The sequence below is a fragment of the Physeter macrocephalus genome, chromosome 19, assembly GCF_002837175.3.
Source record: "Physeter macrocephalus isolate SW-GA chromosome 19, ASM283717v5, whole genome shotgun sequence".
In the NCBI taxonomy this organism is placed as follows: domain Eukaryota; kingdom Metazoa; phylum Chordata; class Mammalia; order Artiodactyla; family Physeteridae; genus Physeter; species Physeter macrocephalus.
In genome coordinates, this window is record NC_041232.1 from 71,065,186 (window position 1) to 71,086,852 (window position 21,667).

General features: G+C 44.7%; 1 protein-coding gene across 2 annotated transcripts in view; it reads right to left on the bottom strand.

The window, feature by feature from the left end:
• The window catches only part of FECH (ferrochelatase), a 40,362-nt gene extending 26,219 nt beyond the window's left edge, over positions 1 to 14,143 (bottom strand). Inside the window, exons 1-4 of one of the 2 annotated variants that reach the window (XM_007101454.4) lie at positions 13,992 to 14,143; positions 8,779 to 8,905; positions 3,115 to 3,234; positions 1,155 to 1,303 (exon numbers count right to left, since the gene is read on the bottom strand). In XM_007101454.4, the coding sequence (XP_007101516.1) occupies positions 1,155 to 1,303; positions 3,115 to 3,234; positions 8,779 to 8,905; positions 13,992 to 14,058 (463 nt within the window). In that variant the 5' untranslated portion in view covers positions 14,059 to 14,143. The remainder of the gene's footprint in view (positions 1 to 1,154; positions 1,304 to 3,114; positions 3,235 to 8,778; positions 8,906 to 13,991) is intronic. The other variant, XM_007101456.4, reaches the window with a different exon arrangement.
• Between the last annotated feature and the right edge of the window lie 7,524 nt (positions 14,144 to 21,667).

Below are 21,667 nucleotides of genomic sequence, written 5' to 3' on the forward strand. Positions count from 1 at the left end.
ATTTTTTTTTCTATTTCTTTAATTTTGTATCTATATGAGATCATAGATGTCCACTAAACTTCTTGTGGTAATCATTTCATGATGAATGTGAATGAAATCATTATGCTGCATGGCAAAAAAAAAAAAAAAAAAAAAAGCACAACTGAACAATTTTCCAAGTGAGATGCTCTGCCAAGGGCTGGAGCCCTTTGTCCCGTGTGTGACACAAACAGTGGATTCTGAGAGCAGCTCGAGCTGATGCTCAATGAAACGCTTTTGCTCCTGCCTAGCGGGGCTGCTCTCCTTGAGGGGCCCCACTGTGTCACACTGTCTTGAGCCTGAGCCCTAAACTGTCTGCAAGGAACACATTTCATGTGTCCTAAGATGCACATTATTTGTTTTAACACCTTATATTGGTCTACAACGGACACCGTCTCAAAATTAACTGACAGAGGTCTTGTGTCTTCGTATCATATAAAAACAATGGTGCGTCCTGCAATCAGTGGTGTCTTGAATGCAATTAAATACGGCACTTAGAGTTCCTTCGTGTAGTTAATGTTTCATTCTGCACGTTATAATTTGCGTTAGAGGTTCTCAGAGAACAGTCACCAGATGTGTGCAATCCTCTTTTTAGTGCCATGCCCAGCGAGGCACTTAAATGACCCACGATCATGGTATTGCCAAGAGCTGAAAGCGGTTGCTGAAAGTTGCTTAGAGCCTCATGGCTGCAGTAGCAGCTAGCTAATTCGGCTCTAAATGCTGATCTAATTAGTCATCCACACAGAAAGAAACAACCATAGCAGCAGCCTCAACCTATTTCCCAAAGACTTCTTTCCAGGACGATGATATACGCATCTTTTCTTCATGGTAGGTAGCCTCTTCCTTACAATCCAGCTCAACTTAACACACGCCTCCAACTTCCTTTTGAGACTAATGTTCCGAAACTTTAGCTTTTTAATTCGTAACGTAAGGAAGTAATAGAAAAGGCATACATCTGGGGACAAAGGAAAATGCCGCAAGAACTGAGTTCAGCGGCCGGGCATCACGTAGGCACCCCTGCAAATCGAGAGCTGCTGGTACCCAGAATTGCATTTGGCTTCCAACAGTGTTGTGAATTTCATAAGTATCCTCTGAAAGAACAAACCTAGTGAGATGTGAGTTGAGAAACACCATACCTGTGTGCGGGGACAACTCATCCAGCAGCTTCACCATGCCTTCCCCTTGCTTAGAAGTCCACATCTTGATGGGGGATCCGCCTCCAATCCTGCGGTACTGCTCCTGAATTTTGGGGGTTCGGCGTTTGGCAATGAATGGTCCCAGCTTACTAAATCATTGAACATTGAAATCATTTTATTCCAGCTAAGCAACCTCAGAAACATTTTCTACTCAATTAAAAAAAACAGAGAGATAAGCAAAATTTTAAGAAGAGCCTATTAAGATCAAGCCTTTAAAAACAGAAGCTCGGGGCTTCCCTGGTGGCGCAGTGGTTGAGAGTCTGCCTGCCGATGCAGGGGACACGGGTTCGTGCCCCGGTCCGGGAAGATCCCACATGCCAGCGGAGCGGCTGGGCCCGTGAGCCATGGCCGCTGAGCCTGCGCGTCCGGAGCCTGTGCTCCGCAACGGGAGAGGCCGCAACAGTGAGAGGCCCGCGTACCGCAAAAAAACAAACAACAACAACAACAAAAAACAGAAGCTCGAGGTCACTGACACCAGCCAGCTCTTTCGGCCCAGATTAGAGAGAGAGAACAAGACAGCCTCTGAGGAGTATCCACCCTGCCCTACAAGCTGTTCTAGCAGCAGGCCCTGAAGATTCAGGAGCCCAGACACCTGTGCAGAGCACCTGGCTGTGTGCTAGCTACTAACCTAACACCTCTTGATCCTGCACCTAATAGGAACTAGGAGGTACAAGACATTAGGCAGCGTACAGCCCTCTTATTTAAGAAAATGCATGTTAATACTATGATATACTTGCCCATGTGAGCAAAGATGTATGCACAGGAATGTTCATTGTAACACTGAAAACAACCTAAGTGTCCGTCAGTGAGGCACTGGTTAAATAAATTAAGGTATGACCATACAATGCAATTGCATACAGTCATGAAAACAGAATGAGCCAGATCTATATAATCTGTTATGGAATAATCTCCAAGATAAATTAAGTTAAAAAAAAAAAAAAAACAGCAAAGTGCCAAATGATGTACATAAGTACATTCACGTTTGTGTAAAAAAGGGGGGGATGTGTGTATGTGTGTGTGTGTGTGTGTGTGTGTGTGTGTGTGTGTGTGCATGTATATATACACCTGGATGTGCCTGGACTATTTCTGGACCTAACAGTGCTTACCTCCGGGGTGGGTAAGTGGGAGGCTGGAGTCCAAGGGGAAAGAAACACCTGCTTTTTACTATAAACACTTATTAACTATTTGCATTTTTTTATCATATGCATATATAAATTTTTTTTATTAAAAAACCCTATGCTGGGTGCTCTGGGGTGACCTAGAAGGGTGGGATGGGGGAGGGGTGTGGGAGGGAGGTCCGAGAGGGACGGGAGATGTGTATGCATAGAGCTGACTCACTTCACTGTGCAGCAGAAACTAACACAGCATTGTAAAGCAACTATACTCCAATTTTTTAAAAAAGATATTGTGAAACTCAGTCATATACATCACAATAGACAACAAATATCAATCATACCCCCAGAAAAATAAAGAAAGAAAGAAGAAGAGAAAGAAGGAGGGAGGGAAGAATGAAAGGAAGGGAAGGACAGCAAGAACTCAACTTCACAGCACAAATGAATAATACTCATTGCTTCCCTGAGTGTTAGACAGTTAAGTACAAAGTACAAATACATCTTTAAAGCTCCTTCAGCTGTGGCCAGACCGCTGCAATCTCCAGAGCTCTGGGGAGGAAACGGCCCAAGGGGAATCCTCGCTAACTTGCTTTCTCTCTCCCCTACAATTCTTCTTACGTCGTAGCCTTCTCATAACTAATAGAAAATAATAATGCTGCTCTAGCACTACCAGATGTGCACTAAAACCGTTTATTTATTTATTTTTTAACTACAGAACTGAGATACATGGAAGGCAAAATGCACCGCACAGGTTATGGATAAGTATAGGCCATTTACATGTATCTTACTTTTGAACAGGAAGTGTCATGAGGTCTCGATCCAAGAAGAGCCTCAGAAGGAAGTCGTGAACTTCTCCGACAGTTTCCGGGCCTCCCATGTTCAGCATTAATATTCCAGTTTTCGGCTTCCTACATAAATCAAAAGGCAACAGCTGATGTGTAACACTTCTAGGGTAGAATTTTGTTTCTGCCAGCAAACTCTCATCTAATCTGTTCAATGCAAAGATGGAAAGCTACAGATCTCTTCACTGCCATCACAGTGAACACATGAGGCCTCCAGCTCTGCACAGTCCAAGGTCCCAGCTCAGACTCTGACCATCACCTCCTAGCTCCATCCCTGTCCCTAGACTTTCCCTGGGCTCCAAATATTCCTCTATTAAACTGTCAGCCCTGAACAAAGATCCCATTCTTTGAGGACTGAGGGTCAAGGTGTAAACCTAAAATTGTCCTGAGGCTGAAACACTTGTTCACATGACTGCCTCGTGCCTACACAGGTTACCTGATCTCTCCAAGCTTAAGTTTCCTCATCTGTAAAATAGAGAGTCCACCAATTACCTCAAAAAGTTATTTTGAGAATTAAGTGCATAATGTACTTATTCAGCATAAGCTGGCACAAACAGTAGGTTCTATTCTACACAGAGGAGCCGTGGGTTTCCCTAAAATTTTAAACCTCCCCAGTAAACTACCAGCCCATCTCTCACGCCCTTATTTACTCCCTTCTCTTTAGTTAATTATTAGATTATTAATGGCTTAAATTATTTCTTGCTACTCTGCTTCCTTCTCCAGAGCCTGCCTTTACTCCTGTTCAGTGTCCCCTGCTGTGAAAAACTACATTTCTCACTTTATACTCACCTCGCCATCCCTCATCTAAAACCCGCCACTTGGGTAATTCCTGTAAAACACTGTTCTGAATTATTCAAATTAGTCCCAGGCTAAAGAATCAACCACTGGATGAGCAAAAGGAAACAAAAAGAAAGTCAAGCAGCTTCTGGGAAATTTTTTTTTAAAAGGACTATGCAAAAATGTAAACTTATAAAATCCAGAACAGCTCTGAGGCCTGCACCGCCGAAGGGAGCCAGGCCAGGAGGAGTTCTCTATTCCTAAACCAGCCAGGAGGCAAGATGGAGCCAGAGCAGGACCAAGGGTCTCCCCTGAGCTTCGGGGAGCCACCAGAAGACCATGACTCTGGTCGGAACCACAAGGTCAAAGCCTGAGATGGGACCGTGGAGAACTGCGGGCCTGTCTTTCCCCATGTGACAGGAGTGAAAGAGGCTGCCGGTGGCGAAAAGAAAGGACAAGGAGTGTTTCTTCCACTCATCCTTTTTATTTCTTTTTGTGCACTGTAAACATTTAGATATAATTCACATACCATAACACCTGTTCATTTTTTAACTGTACAATTTGGTGGTTTTTAATATAGGCACAAGTTTAGGCAACCATTACAGCTATCTAATTCCTAAACATTTTCCTCAGCCCCCAAAACCCCACTTATCCGTGACAGCCATTCCCCATTCTCCCTCTCGCTCACCCCTGGCAACCGTTAATCTACTTTCTGGGCCTATGGATTTGCCTAGTCCCAGAAATAGAATCACAATATGTGGCCTTCTGTGTCTGGTTTCTTTCACTTAGCATAAAATTTGCAAGGTTCATCCATACTGTAGCATGAATCAGTACTTCCTTCCCTTTCATGGCTGAATAATATTCCATCGTATGGGTATCCTCTCCATTCACTCTTGATAAAGCAGCCGAGGAATAAGCAGCCTGATGTTGATTTAAAACACCATTATTACAAATGCCGAGGGGTCTATTTTCTAAATCTCCTACGTCAAGACCACCTCTAGCTAATGCAGTGACTGCAGCAATCCTGCTGAGATGGGTCTCGTTTGGAAGATTGCTCTTAAAGTGTTCTAAAGCTAATGATATGATGACATTTTAATTGTAATTTTTAAAAAAATGTTAATAATGTTTGGCAATAATTTTAGGTAACAGAGTGTGTCAAATTTATACAAGTAGAAACCATTTTCTTGATCAAACATAGTATAGGTGGATGAAGTAGAAATCTGAATTCTCAGCCTAAGTTGTCAAAATAAGAACCAATTCCTGGGGAAAGGGAAGTGCTGCATTACAATGAACTCAGGGATTTTCTAATTTAGACCCCATTATATAGATTAACCAAGTTCACTTTTCACATCACTGTCTCAGGCCAGGGTTTCTTGACCTCAGCACTGCTGACATTGGGGGCTGGATAATCCTTTGCTGTGGGACTGTCTTGTGCTTTGCAGGAGGTTTAGCGGCAACCTTGGCCTCTACTTACTAGATGGCAATAGCACACACCCTACCCCAGCTGTGACAACCAAAAATGTCTCCAGACATTGCCAAATACGTCCCGGGGGAAAAAGATGATCCCGCATCCCACCCTCTGTTCAGAACCACTGTGTTAGAGGAAAGGGGTTTAATCTCTTTTTACTAAACCAAGCAACCACTTTGAAGTTGTGGTTCCATAACTTTTCTACCCCCTTGGGCCAGAAGTCCTATCAATGAATTAACAAACTGGTGTTTTGTTTTCTTGGTACCTGAAAATTCCAGATTCATTATATTGTGAAATTGAAATATTCCCTTACTCTTTCTACTTAGGCCACTGGTGTTCTGGGATTCTGTCTCTCACCCTCAAAAGCTGTGACTCACAATAAATTAAGTGCATTTTGCCATGGATTGCTGCCAGTTAACAGATTACTGGTTAAGAAACCCCACGCTAAGAGACTTACCTAAGCCACAGAGGGCATCAATGTGCAAACGGGATTTAGAACTGTTTTTCATCTATAACACCTGAGCTCAGAACAAGAGTGGCTTTAAATGGGATGTTATTCTGCCCTGCAAACCCATGTTTTGCAAACCATGTTGATCTTATACATGAAAGAAACACACGATTTGAAAATACCTAGATACGCTTGCACTTAATTCAAAACTGCATTGTGCGTGACAAATGGCGCATGAGGGAGCCCTAGTCCAACACCCCTCTATTCCCGAATGTGAACTGCAAAGCTTTAGTCAAGGGTCGCTGTCTCTTCTCCCCTCTGGACACAGAAAATCTGACACCAGAGTCTGAATGGTCGAGTTCCCCTTGTTTGAACGTAAAAGCGTATACGGCAAACATATTGAAAGCTTCTCATTTGAAAAGGTTGCCACATTTTGCCATTTATATTCTTGCACTCTCAAAATATGAGGTTTTTCCTTTGAACTATTAATTGGACAAACCAAAACTTAAGCTCATCAATTAACAAAGGAACAGATTAATTCTATTCTACTATATATAGTCAGCATCAAGATAAAAAACAAATCCCAGCTCTTCATTAAATCTCCAAGATGTAATTGGCCGGAGGATCTGTGCTGCCTCTAGAACAGGGTTTGGCAAACTCCAGTCCATGGGCCAAATTTGCCCACACACCCCCTGCCTGCTTTTGTAAATAAAGTTTTATTGGAACAGGGCTTCCCTGGTGGCGCAGTGGTTAAGAGTCTGCCTGCCAATGCAGGGGACACGGGTTTGAGCCCTGGTCCGGGAAGACTCCACATGCCACGGAGCAACTAAGCCCGTGCGCCACAACTACTGAGCCTGCGCTCTAGAGCCCGTGAGCCACAACTGTTGAAGCCCGTGCACCTAGAGCCCGTGTTCTGCAACAAGAGAAGCCACTTGAATGAGAAGCACACGCATCGCAACGAAGAGTAGCCTCCACTCACTGCAACGAGAGAAAGCCCATGCACAGCAACAAAGACCCAACACAGCCAAAAATAAATAAATAAAATAAATTAATTTTTTTTTAAAAAGTTTTATTGGAACAGAGTTCCACTCATTTGTTTACGTATCACCTGTGGCTGCTCTCACATTATGACGAGGGAGGTGAATAGCAGCAAACAAGACCAAATGGCCCACAAAGTCTGAAAACATGTACCATTCAGCCCTTTGCAGACAAATTTGTAGTGTAGTATTGTCTAAAGTAGTCTGAGCACTAAGCAGCACAAAGCCTTCATCATATCTGGCATCAGAATGATTCACAAAGACACTCACCACTTCATCATCTCTAATATCTAAAACCCAGAAATAACCTATGTGCCCCATAACATGAGATTGGATAAATAAATTAAGATTTAATAAAATACTCTTAGGCTATTAAAATTATGTAGACTTTTTATAGTTATGTCGTAGACATTAAATAAAAAGAGGAAGTTATAAAAATAATATATGTAGTATTATCACATTTTGATAAATATATACTGAGTAAATATTAATAGATACAGGTATAGAGACAAAATACTGGGTGGTGAGATTATCAGTGATTTTTTTTTCCTGTCTGTATTTTCTAAAATGAACCGATTTCTTTTGTATAAATATGACATAAAGTTACTTACTAGAATTTGGGAGTCTTTTTAGATTTTTATTCAATTTTAATAATTTTATCTTAAGGTGATTTATGTTGTTGACTTTTGCCACTAGGATAACATAGTAATGAAATAATTTTTCTCCCAGGGTTCCACATCCAATCAGTTCTTCAGTTTACACCAAATACTTACCCCAAACCCTAAATACTAAAAGCACTTTGTACTATGGCTGAGGTGAGAAAAGAGGGGCCGTGGGGGGCAAGGAGGAGGGGCGTCCTGCTGGACATGCCCCCAGGATGGAGACAGTGTCCGTGCTTCCTGTCTCCCTTCCCACGTGTGGTTTTTCAGGAGGCGCGAGAGTGGAAAGGAGATGATTTGGGACCCCACCCTACCGCCCTATCCCCAACAAACCTCAGTTCACTAAGTGCTCCAGCATCATACCCAGGATCACACAATGAAAAGTAACAAACACAAAATATGACTATTTTCAAAGCTATAAAGCTCTCGTAGAACATCTGGTCTACCAGAAAGGTCAAGGCGTTAATAGTTCACAGCTACTTTCTTTCTTTCTCTCTGCCCAGTGTTAAAGTGCGTTACTCCTATCTGTGTACTCATCTAAAAAGCGACCTTTACAGTCTTCTGTTGCCTCTGTACCAGAGGAAGACTTGAAAACAGCTGTGGCCTCTGATATTGAAGAGGACACCCAGTAGCAACGCCATGCCTGCTGGCGTCCACCCGCAAACAGCAGAGGAACGTACTTTGTTTCTTTAATAAACTGTAAATCACATTATGTCATTTACAATAATATTCACTGCATTAACAGTTTACTACAGAAATTCTTGGCGGATTAGTTATGGCTTTTCCTGCACAGGAGATGTATTTCATAAGTATAATTATGTTAGGTTCATAAACATATTTCCAGCATACACATAATTTCTGTTATGGGACATATTCCAAAACTAAATTCCCACACGATTTGCAGACTGTTTGTACTCAACTCTGTGTCCTTTAACAAAAGCCCTGTGGGATTTTTATTTGTCAACCAGACCTCAATAAAGCTGGGAAAAAAAATTTTAATAGAAAATGTAAAAATCTGTCAAAATTCAAAAACACTTTTAAAGCCTTAATTGGGGGTGAAATCTATAAGTTTAACAGCTATCAGAAGGAAGCCAAGAAAATAACATACCACTCCTTACATACTGAGTTTTCCCAACATCTCTCCTCCTAGGTAGCTGGTATCCACCAGTGTTTGCGTCAAGAAAGAGAAATCCTTATTAGTACCTAAAATTAGACTCATACCTGTTCCCCGGCTGAACTTGAGATCTGGGGCTTCTGGCACGTTGGGCTGTTTCTGTGGTGGCTGCTGCTGTGGCTGCACCTGACTGGCACCTCCGTGGCTGACAGGCCCTTGAGCCACCATATACCACTGTGACAAAATAAAAGTGGCAGCATGAAATCTAGCTGGAAAGTAACTGCTTTTGAAGAGGTCCTCAGAGCATAATTCCTGGATCTAAAATTTAAAGAGATGCTACAGCAGAGGTGATTTCCCCAGCATTTCACTGCAGGTGGGTGAAGGCTCTTAAGACCTCTCTGAGGGGGTGGGATGGCGTCCCCTAGGATGGCTTACAGGACTTGCATGGAGGCTTTTTAGAAGCCAACACACACCTCCTCTCACTGCCTTGGCCGCCGCTTTTGATATGATCCCTCATGAGATCACTGCATGTTATGATGGCAGCATACTGCTCATAGGAAAGGTGAGGAGCCTGCAGAAAAGGTTAAGAGCCACTGATTTAAGGAGTGGAAACTGGGCCAGTTTTCCACCACTTGCACATATCTCATATCTGCCTCCTAGCCTTCTCCAATATGGTACCAGAACTAAGAACCCCAGAATTGCCCTTGGACTCTGACAAGGGCCGGGGGACGGAGGTGTTCTGCTTTCAAGGGCCGATTCTGGTCCGCCTCCTGCTGCACCCTGCCCCATGGGGTATGCCATCTGCATGGCCAAGGATTCATGGACCCCCAGAGTCTATGCCCCTCCCATTCCTGACCAGGCTCCCAGGACCCAGGACCTCAGAATTCCCTGCCCCAAAAGCTCCAATTCCAGGCTCCGGCGCAGGCCTCTTTCCTGCATCCATCCTCCTGATGGCAGATCTCACCATCAGTATAAGCAATTCTTGATCTGGAGGACAGCCAACTGGTGGCTCTTCATAGGGTCAAGAATGGAGCTTGAACACATACATACACACTGGAGTATGCACAAGACTCTTCACCATGCCGGGCAGGCCAGGAGTGGGAAGAGAAGCAGGGAAGTCGGCCCGCCCGAGGCAACTTTCTCAAGGCTGCGGCATTTCTGTAGGAACTGTGAAGAGTTCAAGAGTTCACCCTTCCAGGCCGTTAGCAAAAGGTCTATTTGTCAGCAGAGCAGAACAGAACAGAATTCACAGTCTGTTAGCTTGCTGTCTACGGGTCTTGTCCTGGGCACCACAAAGTTAGTTGTGGGCCTGGAGAGCCTATCTGAATCGAGGAGTCCATGGGCCATAACCAGTTATAGCATGAAGGGTATTCATCCTTAAACAACACAGAGTGAAATTAAACTGAAACCACACAGTAGGTACTCAAGATGGCAATGCAGGACAGTAGTTACTACCGTGCCCCAGAGTATACACACAACCTCCCTTCCCCAGTCTCAAACCAGCAGGTCTGAAACCAGCCTGAGATCAGTCTCCTTCTACCTTCCTCCTCCTTATGAGTCAAAGGTGTTCTGGTGAGGAACCCGGGCTGTGGACCCGTGGACCTGACTCTGAATCCAGTTCTCCCACTTACTAGTAATGTAACTGGGGCTGGGTTATAATCTTTCTGAGCCTTAGTTTCCCCAGCTGTAAAATGGTGAAACCCTGCTATCTGCATCCTTGTAAAGATGACAGCAGATAAGACCAGTGAAGCACTCTTCACAGGGCCTGCCTCATATAATTGGTACCAGTACTATTTTCCTTGGTAAGCGTCTAGAGCATAGGGACTACACCTTCTCTGATTTTTTTCTTTTTTTTTTATCACCTAGCAGGTCTATAAAATACAGGAGAATGATATTTCCAGGCCACTTAGATTTCCAACTATCCAGATTGTGCACATTCCCAACAGAGCCAATTACATGAGCTTGAGCTGAATAACCCTTATTAACTCAAAGCGGAAGTGCAAAGAGTGACATAAAGAACTTCAATTCCGCTCACATGAAGTCTCAAACCAACTCACACCTCCTTATTTTAGACAAGTTCAATTCTGAACTGCACGATGAGATTTAACCAGGTTCTCAATCAAGCTGCGATGTCTGCAATTCCTTATATAAATGAGGTTATATCAGATTCCATGGGGTATCAGAATAGAACTTTGGCATTACATAATTTGACTGCTGGTAATATAATAAGATTTCCTCCTGCAAACTTTAAAAGGGGGTGGGGTGGGGGTGGGGAATAAGGATGAGACTAGAGTCTCCAACCAGTACGTTAGTACTGCTTAGTACAGTTTGGGAGCTGGTAGCTTTTCAAGCTGCCGAAAACTATTGCCATGCCCTCTACTTACAAAATTCTATTCTCTGAGGTTAAATAAATTCTCAAAGAAGGTGATGCTGCTAATGATGGATCCTTTCTGCTCAGGACATAGGGTTAACACACCCACCTCTCAAGGACTTCTCTAAAACACTCCTCTCCCTTGATGATCTGAAGACTCTAGAAAAACAGAGTATCTCCTACCAAATTATTAGTATTAATCTAGCTAAAGGAGTTTAAAGTAATTATTCAAAGAACCAAATGAGACTCCTGAATACACTCAGCTCACAGCTTAAGAGAAATTCGAAGGCACAGGCAGCATCGTGTGGTGTAGAGTGTGTTCTGGAACTAGAGAGATCTGAGCAGAAATTCCAGATAGGACCAAACAAGCTGTGTGACAGTAATTGGGCAACTCACTGAGCTACTCCAAGCCTCACTTTTCTCATCTGTAAAATAGTGATAAGGCCAAACTTGCAGGGCTGTTGTAAAGATTAGGAAAATTTTTAAAAATCTATGTCCAGCCCCAAGAACAGCGTCTGGCACAATGCATGAAGTAAGAACACTCAGTAGTAAGGATCTGCCCACTTATGAACTAAGACCAGGTAATTCTAACCCTACTCTTGGCATGGACAACTGGTCTACCTTTGGAAGGCCTACAAACAATAAAAGCTATAAAACCAAGAGATATGCAGAAAAGAAGATGATTTAAGAAAACAAAACTTCATTAATTCCTGGACACAACCAATAGGTGAATCATTCAAAAGTATACCTGTGACTTAAGAAGTTCATGGGTATCAAGTGGTTCTCCAAAACCAAATTATTTAATATTTTAGATGCTTGGGGATGGTACGTGGGAGGGTAGAAAACAAGATACACAAGTACCTAATACAGCCCTTTTCTATCACACAGGAGATGAAGATTATTTCAAAAGGTCCTTATAAACATAAGTATCATTTTAAAAATTAACAGAGGGGCTTCCCTGGTGGCGCGGTGGTTGCGCGTCCGCCTGCCGATGCAGGGGAACCGGGTTCGCGCCCCGGTCTGGGAGGATCCCACATGCCGCGGAGCGGCTGGGCCCGTGAGCCATGGCCGCTGGGCCTGCGCGTCCGGAGCCTGTGCTCCGCAACGGGAGAGGCCGCAGCAGAGGGAGGCCCGCATACCACAAAAAAAAAAAAAAAAAATTAACAGAAATAAGTTTCTAGATTGTAACTATTAATAAACACTTGGGGAGGGGAGGCTTTAAGAAAAAGATTGTTATTTTTCTAGTATGGAGCCAGAATGTTCTAATGTATTAATTTAAACATTGATATTCTTTATTATTCTAGATTTGTTTTTTCCAATTACAAAAGATATATATGCCTAACGTAAAATATCTGGAAAGAATACATCACAAAGAAACAATAGTTCTTTATTCTATTAACTTTCTAAAATATATGTATATAATATATACATATATACTAGGGAGCTTCTTATTAATTCTGTACTATGCTAAAAAACATAGAGTGTAAAACTTTGCTTTTCTACTTTGAGAATTCATTTTGAGAAATACTACTCAATTTCTTCTAACCCAGATGTTAATCCCTTCATATAAAACAAGATAATTAAATTATTATAACTACATCTAAAATCAGAGTCTGTAATTCAATTGAACTGCAAATCTACTACTGCTGTGGTTTCTGAATCCTTCCACTTGGTTACTTATAACCTGGACAACAAAGCATTTAAAGTTTCTCATATTGTTCTATGACCTCAACTCTAGAGGCTGTCAGACTTTCTTTGCCACAGGAAGGGTCAGTGAAAGAAAAGACTAATATGATACTTCTTTCAGCCCTGTTACTGGCACTGTGCTTCCTTTTCTTAAAAGATAATGTCTTTCGTTTCCCACTACCCTTAGTGACCTGATTGTCATTGGACACTAGGTCCTTATTATTTTCCCAGCATAAGGCACCTGTAATAAGATATGGAGGTTCAGAGTAGACTCTCCACTCCTTCTCAGTAGGTGACAGATTGATGAATTAGGGAATTTCTTAGAAAAATAAGTCAGGTCTGTGTCCAGTCATCATTCAAATATACGAATTAAGCATCTTAGTAGGTGGCAGCCTTTTACATACTAATAACTGAGCATTTTGAGGTTATCTATGTATCTACTGTGTGCCAGGGACTGTGCTACAGGCTTAACCTGTATCCTGCTAATCTTCACGGCAAGCCTATGAGGTATTACCTTCTTATATGTTTAGCAAAGCTCAAGCTGGGGTGAATGCCTCACTCAGGGCGGTCACAGGAATGCTGCAGAGCTAGTGACCCAGCCAGGTGTGTCTGAACCAGAGTCCCGACCGCTCATCCTGTGGACACAACCTACATTCACGTCTGTATCAGAAACGTGTGGGGTTGTCCATGGGTCTTATTTCTTCTCCAAATATCTCTAGAAAATACTAGCCTGAGCTGCCCCGCTGTGGGTCCTGCTGCCAAGGACAAGTGAGCACCGGGTGATGCCAGGGGCCAGGGCAGCAGTGGGCACAGTGTGACCTCCACCACCAGAAAGGGAACCCCAGGATAGACGCCCATGGTGATAATGAGGATAATGATGCCAACGGTACTGTCTCTGTGGTAGGCCCTTAACACGCTCTGCCTCCCGAAATCACAACAATACTGCGATTATCATTATTCTTATTTTACAGATAAGAACTAAGGCTCTGAGAAATTCAGCCACTGCTCACGGCCACCCAGCTGACCGAGGTGACTCCGGGACCCGTCCCGCGGCCTCTCAGGGTCTTCGGGGGACCCACGTACCCCACTCTCGCCCCTCCCAGAGGAGCGCCCCTTTCCGGATCCCTTCTCCGCCCCTCGCCCCGTCGCGGGCAGCTTCCTGCGCAGCCCGCCGCCGCTCCTTGAAAATTCCCAGGCCCGGGGACCCCGGCGCCAGCTGCCCGCTGTCCCCGCCTCGGCGGCGGCCGCGACAGCCCCACTTACGCCTATCGCGGAGCAGGACGCCTGCAGATCGCAGGGCCGCAGCCATGTTTGTGCCGACTAAAACCATCCCCGGGGCAGCCTCGGCCCGGGACCTGGGTTCCTCCCGCGGCAGCACACCCAGGCGCGAGCCCCACCAACCGCTAGCAGCAGACCTCAGCACCCACCACCCACGCCTCCTTATCAGGCGCGGCCCCTCCCGGCGCCCGGGCTGTGCGCCCGCTCATTGGTGCCGGGCCGGGGCGGGGCTTCAGGGGCGGGGCCAGGTGGAGACACGCCCCTCCCCGGGAGCCCGCCCCGCTGAAAAGAGGTCCCCAGAGTAAGAAAGGGTCCCAGGCTGTGCCATTGGCACCTTCCACCCAAACCACCAAAAATCCGTGCGGGTCGCCCTGAACGAACGCCCTGGTTGCATGCGCCCATCTGACCAAGGCAGGAACTGCAGCCACGACTGTGCAAAGAACTTTCTTGACATTTCCACTACTATTACTTACATATGACAATGCTTTTGCCTCAATTCTCCAGTTTTGTGGCCTAGTTACAGCACAACTGTAACTAGGCCTGTTTTATTTTGCTTTGTTTTCAGAATGAGAAAAGGAATTATTTTATATCAGTCACTCATGACATACTTGTTAAGCTCCTCTGTAGTATCTCTATGCAGCAGAGTTTGACAACTGGGACCAGAAAGCAAACATTAGGCTGCTAACATGATAGCATTAGGAAAAGTGAAGGCCAGTCCGGCAAAATGCATTTTTTGGAGGGCTGGTACGGTGAGGTTCGTCAGTATCATGTCTGTGCAACTTCGCAGGGTGACCACCTGGCCCCAATCCTGCGCACAGAACAGGTGCGCCACTCATTTCTAGCCCTTGCTACATTCCCTCACCTCCGCCTGCCCATCTGGCCCTAACGCTCAGTGCGTCTCGAAGTACAAGACCAACCTTTGGAATAGAAAGGTGTCAGGCACCATTCTTTCATTCACTGAACAAGTATTGAGCACCTACTGTGTGCACTGGGAAAACAGCAGTGAACAGAGCAGACAAGGGCTTACATAGGGATTAGGGGAGAGGCAGAAAATAATCACAATATGTAGTATTTAGGGTGATGATGAGCGTTAGAAGAATGAAGCGATGTAAGGGAGACGAGGGAGGGGAGGCTAGTGCAATTTGAAATAGATGGGTCAGAGAAGACCTCACTGACATTTGGGCAAAGACCTGAGGAAGTAAGGGGGCAAGCCACGTGGAACATTCCAGGAAAATGGAATCTAGATTGAGTGTAAAACCAGTTTTCTGTAGCTAAAATGTATGCTCTTGATTGAATTCGTTTATTTATTATTAAAGAGGGTCCTCTTTCTGGTTATCAGCTTGGTGTAAAATGTCAGCTTAAATGGATTGCCTTTCATATTATCTACACGATCTTCAAATCAGGCAAGAGGTGTTCCCTGAGAAACAGACAGTAAAACTTGCTCCTGGTATCAACTGCTTTCCTATACATTTTGCTAGCTCTCCATTCTCAGAATGAAAATTACATTAGTTTAATTTGCCCTTTGAAGAGGTGATCTTTATAGATAATATACTCCTCTACCTAAAGCCTAAACCCATTGCTTTTAAATCAACTACACAAAATGCCTCTACAGTTTGAAATGCTGTGCTGGAAAAAGTGTCGACAAGGCCAGGGAAGTAGAAAAAGCCAAGGGTTTTTAATGACTGAGCTATGTGGGCTCTTCTCGGCTCAGGAGGCTCAGGATAAGTCACCCTTCCATCCCGGGTGCTGTACCGCTCCTGCTAAGTGGAGATAGCAGGGGTCTTCTGGTCCCTCCCAGGGAAATGCTGATGATTAGTGACAAGGCATAAAGGTGCCAAATCTCATGTAATCAACATTGGGGCAAATTAAATTTGTATCTGGCCAGAAAAAAGAAAGGAACTAGCAAACCATGCTTTATTAAATACCTCAACATAGTAACATTTTAAAAAATGAATCAGCACCATTTCATTCATTTTCCTTTTACTGACTCTTTAAAAACTCATTCAAAGTTATACTCATGTATAAAACCTCCCGACACACATATTAAGACTCATAGGTTACAAATGGAAACAGAACTTCATTATTTTTCCCCAAAGAGCTCTTCATGACATTTGTTATTTCTAATCTATGGCTTATTTCTTACAAAAAGCATCAAATACAACAGCTTTTCAGTGAGTAAATTTTTATGTTCTTTTGAAGTGAAAACAGATTAAATATGCTTTATATGGGTCCTTTTCAAAACTGATAGGAAAACACAGCCCTTAAATCAGAAGATGTGAATTCTAAATATGGGTTTTACTAAGAAATCGAGAAAGCCCTTGAAAGGCTAACGAAATTTATAAAACTATATGAGATTTATATATATGTGTATATATATATTTTTATGTATGTGTATAGAAATGCATTTTTTTCTGGCTTAAATATTTGTACCAAAATTATAACCACTTCCCTTAACAAACAGAAAGCACATTCTCTGGGCCAACTCAGATAAGCATCACTCCCACCACCCGGGAGAGGGTTTGCCTGAGCTCTGGTGACTTAATTAGTGAAGAAAGCATTCTCTTCTCACAGACAGCACTCAGAGTTCAGCCTGTGTTCCTAAATAAAATGAATTTGTTGGTTTCAGCTCAATGCTTCAGGAAAGGGGGGGCGTGGAGATCCCCTAATTCATTATTTGCCATGATTGGCACCTCTGAGCTACACAAACTAAATTTAGATTACTCAATTCTGTCTCCTTAATCAGAACAACAGGGCGAGGATGGGGGCATTCAGTGCAAGAGAAACAGTGGCTGCCTGAAGCAGACAAATGGTGAGCTCTGATGATTACTCAGAGAAACCTGACCGACTGTCCCCACAATTGTTTTAAGCAAAGAGGCCACCAAATCCAGGCCAACTAGATGTGCATTTTGACTACCACTCTTAACCACGCAGAGCCTTAAGCCCACTAGTGATGATGGGTTTATTAGTTCATCTGCACATGTTTTCTTTTTTTTTCTTTTTTTTTTTTTTTGCGGTACGCGGGCCTCTCACTGCTGTGGCCTCTCCCGTTGCGGAGCACAGGCTCCGGACGCGCAGGCTCAGCGGCCATGGCTCACGGGCCCAGCCGCTCCGCGGCATGTGGGATCTTCCCGGACCGGGGCACGAACCCGCGTCCCCTGCATCGGCAGGCGGACTCTCAACCACTGCGCCACCAGGGAAGCCCTGCACATGTTTTCTGAGAGTCTACTATGAGCAAAGCATTATATCGGATACTGGGAAGGATAAAAAAATAAACTGTACTCTCAAGTGGCTCATTCATTTATGAAACAAATATGTATGGAGGGCACGCCTAGGTCAGGCAGGACTATCTCTACTTTCATACAAATTACATTCTAGGAGGCAAGGCAGACAGTAAACAAAAGATACATCCATAAGGTTAGCTATGACTAGGAACCATGACGAAAAATAATAAACGAGGCAAAGGAATGGAGAGAGGCAGGAAATGTTAGTTTCGGGGGTGCAGTGGGACAGGGCCTCTCCGCAAAGGTGCCAGTTGAACAGGGGCCTGTGGGGAGTGAGGGAGGTTCTCTGTGGAAGGGCTTTGCAAGTAGAGGGATCAGAAAGTTCCACAACACGTTTGAGACTTGTATTAGTTCCCCGGGGCTGCTGAAACAAAATACCAGAAACCAGGCTGCTTAAAACAACAGAAATGGGGCTTCCCTGGTGGCGCAGTGGTTGCGCGTCCGCCTGCCGATGCAGGGGACGCGGGTTCGCGCCCCGGTCCGGGAAGACCCCGCGTGCCGCGGAGCGGCTGGGCCCGTGAGCCATGGCCGCTGAGCCTGCGCGTCCGGAGCCTGTGCTCCGCAACGGGAGAGGCCACAACAGGGGGAGGCCCAAATACCACAAAAAAAAAAAAAAAAAAAAAAAAAAAAACCAGAAATGTATTGTCTTCCAGTTCTGAGGCTGGAAGTCCAAGTCGGTGTCAGCAGGGACATGCTCGCTCAGCAGTCTGTCGGGAGAATCCTTTCCTGCCTCTTCCTAGCTTCTGGCAGTGGCCAGGAACCCTTGGCTCTCCTCGCCTTGTAGCATCACTCTGATCTCTGCCTCTGTGCTCATGTAGCCTTCTCCCTGTGTGTCTCTCTTCCCATAACCATCTTCCCTTCTAGAAGGACACCAGTCATATTGGATTAACAGCTCACCCTATTGACCTCATCTGAACTTGGTTACATCAGCAAAGACCCTATTGGTAAATAAGATCACGTTTCCAAGTACCAGAGGGGAGGATTGCAACATATGGGGGATTTTTTTGAGAGAGAGCGACACAGTTCACCGCATAACAAGGCCTTGAGGGACAGAAAAAGAGACTGCGTGTCTTGAGCAGAGTGTGTGGGGTGGAGGGGAAGGAGTTTCGGCCTATTAGGTGATGAAAGACTTCATCTTATCAAGTGATCTCCCTCTAACAGAATGATCCATGCTCACGGTTCAAAAGGTTCACTTTGCCTGCGGTGTAGAGAGAAAACTGGAGCTCTTGCGCCAGTATTAAGACACGTCCCACATGACTAAATGAATTCATTTTCTCCTAAGGGTTCTAATTCTTTCTGAGATCATATGGGGCAAGAGTGTTTTTCTCCAGAGAGGTCTCTGCTGCCGGGGTGGTGGGAGGGCCCCTCCCCCTCCCAAGCATTTCTGGTCTGCCTCTGCCAGGATTGCGGGCCCACCAGCCTTACACGGGGTTTATGTACATTTCTTGGCTTCGTGGTGCTGTTCCTTGCAGATACATTCAAACCAGGAAAGTTGACTTTTTCCAGCAAGCTTTCATTCCCAGTCCAGAGCCCTGGGCAGATGGCAGTCTTCCATGTCCTTCTCTGGGCTACAGGGCCAGTTTTCTAGAATTCACAGAAGGACCAGCCCCCCATGTCCCTGTTTCATGCAGGGAGGGGTCCGCTTTCCTGTCTGGGTGTAGGGTGGGCATTGTAGGAGCTGCGTACATGATGTGCTCACTTTGTGAAAATTCGAAGTGTCACACACTTATGATGTGTGCCCCTTTTTGTACGAATAGTATACTTTAGTATCACTTTTAAAAAGACCCCCGAGTGCCTTTATCTGGGTTCAATTCTCCCTCTAACTCCCATACTCAACCTAACAGCTCTGGTTTACAGACCCTCTCTACTCCTTCCTCTCCAGTTCTGACGCCTAGAGGTGTTCCTTTCACTCAGCTAAGAGGAGGGTCTGTGTGGAATTATTATATTTATCCAGTAGAGTTACCTGTTTATAGTGGGAGAGGAAGAGGTGAGCAGAAGTTTCCCTGATAAAAATGAGTGGTGATTTCAGGCTGAGAGGATGCAGGGATGCTTTTTCATCAGGGTGGTATAGAATTTACAAGAAAAGTAGGCTTGCTGTATACTGAATGTGAGGGGACACTCTGAAGGCAGAAGAGCACACGATTACCAAGAGCAAGACTTTCACTTGGCCACCGCACAGCATCTGGAAAGGATTCAGAGATAAGGGTGGTGAGAGAAGGCTGAGGACCGAGCCTGAATGGACCGAGAAATTGGACCTTTGTTGGTAGGTGAACGGGAGTCATGCATGGTCATGACAGAAGAGTAGCCTGTGCTCTGAGGAAAAGGACTGAGTAAGCAGGGTCAAGGCTATAAGAGAGGACAGGCAGGGAGAACAAATAGAAGACAGTGGCCACGGTTCACAAAAGAAGGGTTGGGGGGCGTGGCCATGGAAAGTGAAGACAGAAATAGGCAAATAATGGCACATTGGAGATTAGAGCGGGGGCAGAATCGGGTAATTCAAGGTCTCCAGCAGTAGTGAGACCAAAAAAGAGAAACACATTAGGCAGCAGGACAGCTGGTTTGAGGCAAAGATGAATGCACTTTTTTATTGTTGTGGTTTTCATATTGTCTTTGTTTTTGCCTGAGTATGTTTTACATTGCAAGAGGGACAAACAGGTACAGCCATCCAACAGAAAGTTGTAGTGGTCATCTACATAGAAATAAGGATTGAAACCGACCATTCATTCAACCATTCATTTTTTTAAAATAAAGTTATTTATTTATTTGTTTATTTATTTTTATTTTTGGCTGCATTGGGTCTTCGTTGCTGCATACGGGCTTTCTCTAGTTGCAGCGAGCGGGGGCTACTCTTCGTTGTGGTGCGCGGGCTTCTCATTGATGCAATGAGAAGCTTCTCTTGTTGCAGAGCATGGGGTGGCTTCTCTTGTTGCAGAGCATGGGCTCTAGGCGTGTGGGCTTCAGTAGTTGTGGCTCGCGGGCTCTAGAGCGCAGGCTCAGTAGTTGTGGTGCACAGGCTTAGTTGCTCCGCGGCATGTGGGATCTTCCCGGACCGGGGCTCGAACCCGTGTCCCCTGCATTGGCAGGCGGATTCGTAACCACTACACCACCAGGGAAGCCCTAATCATTAATTCTTTTTACAAAACAATTTACAGAGAATTCATCACTCTCCTTGCTAATTTGTCCTTCCTAATAGCTAACAATAATTGAACATTTATTCTCTTTCACCTATGCCCACTCCCTTTTGATTTGTCTTCAAATACAGAGGGAAGACCTCTGGGTAAAGATGGGGGCTTGAACACATGGATGTAATTTCACTCCCACCCCCAAACCCCACTAAACCGTCAAGAGAGGTTTGGTTGTTGTTGACAGCGATGGTGTGTTTTGTTTGTTTTCAAGCACAAACCTAAAATGATGGCGAAAAAAGAAAAAGGAATGACAGCAACAAGTTTGGGGAGCTGGAAGGCAGATGGATAAATGGTTCATGATGATTTAGCAAACTCGAAAAACCCTGAATCTTAAAATGGCCATCCTAAGACAAGAACCATCCAGATTTACATGACAGAATTCCTAGGACGTTCCAGACTGGCAGCAGCGGGTAGCCTGGAAGTGGGGATGAAAGGGAGAGATGCTGCATTGAGATAGATTTGGGGAACTAGACTTACCGAAGTTGTGGACACATAGCCCTCTTCACCCCTTTCCCTCCACAGGAGGTGGGAAGCGTCTGGAATCCAACCGGCCCAAGAGGAAAGATCTAAGGTTGTTGGCATCTGGAATCCAACCGGCCCAAGAGGAAAGATCTAAGGATGTTGACATCAGGGACTCCCATACTCAACATACTCAACAGTTCAGGCAGCTCACCCTACAGGAGGGCTCACATCTCCTCCCACACACTTCAAAGCATTTTATCTGCTATTTGGAATTCTCAGCAGAAAACCAAGTATCACCTCATATCTGAGAAAAGCCTCTAAGAGGAAAGACAGAGACCCAAGCAAACAGAAGAAAACATGGAGGAAACTGCCAAGATACAGGAAGAAGAAAGCTGGGGTAAAAGACCATAAAGATGGAACTTTCTGAGGTCAGAATAAAAAATTTTTTAAATTTTACTATGCTGGGGTGCGGCCGGAAAGGCGGCCACCCCCTCGCCCGTCACGCACCGCACGTTCGTGGGGAACCTGGTGCTAAACCATTCGTAGATGATCTGCTTCTGGGTCAGGGTTTCATACGTAGCAGAGCAGCTCCCTCGCTGCGATCTATTGAAAGTCAGCCCTCGACACAAGGGTTTGTAAAAAAAAATAAATAAAATATAAGAAAAAAAAATTTTTTACTATGCTAACAGATAAAAAATTCAATAGAAGGATTGGGGAAAAGGTGAGGAAGGCT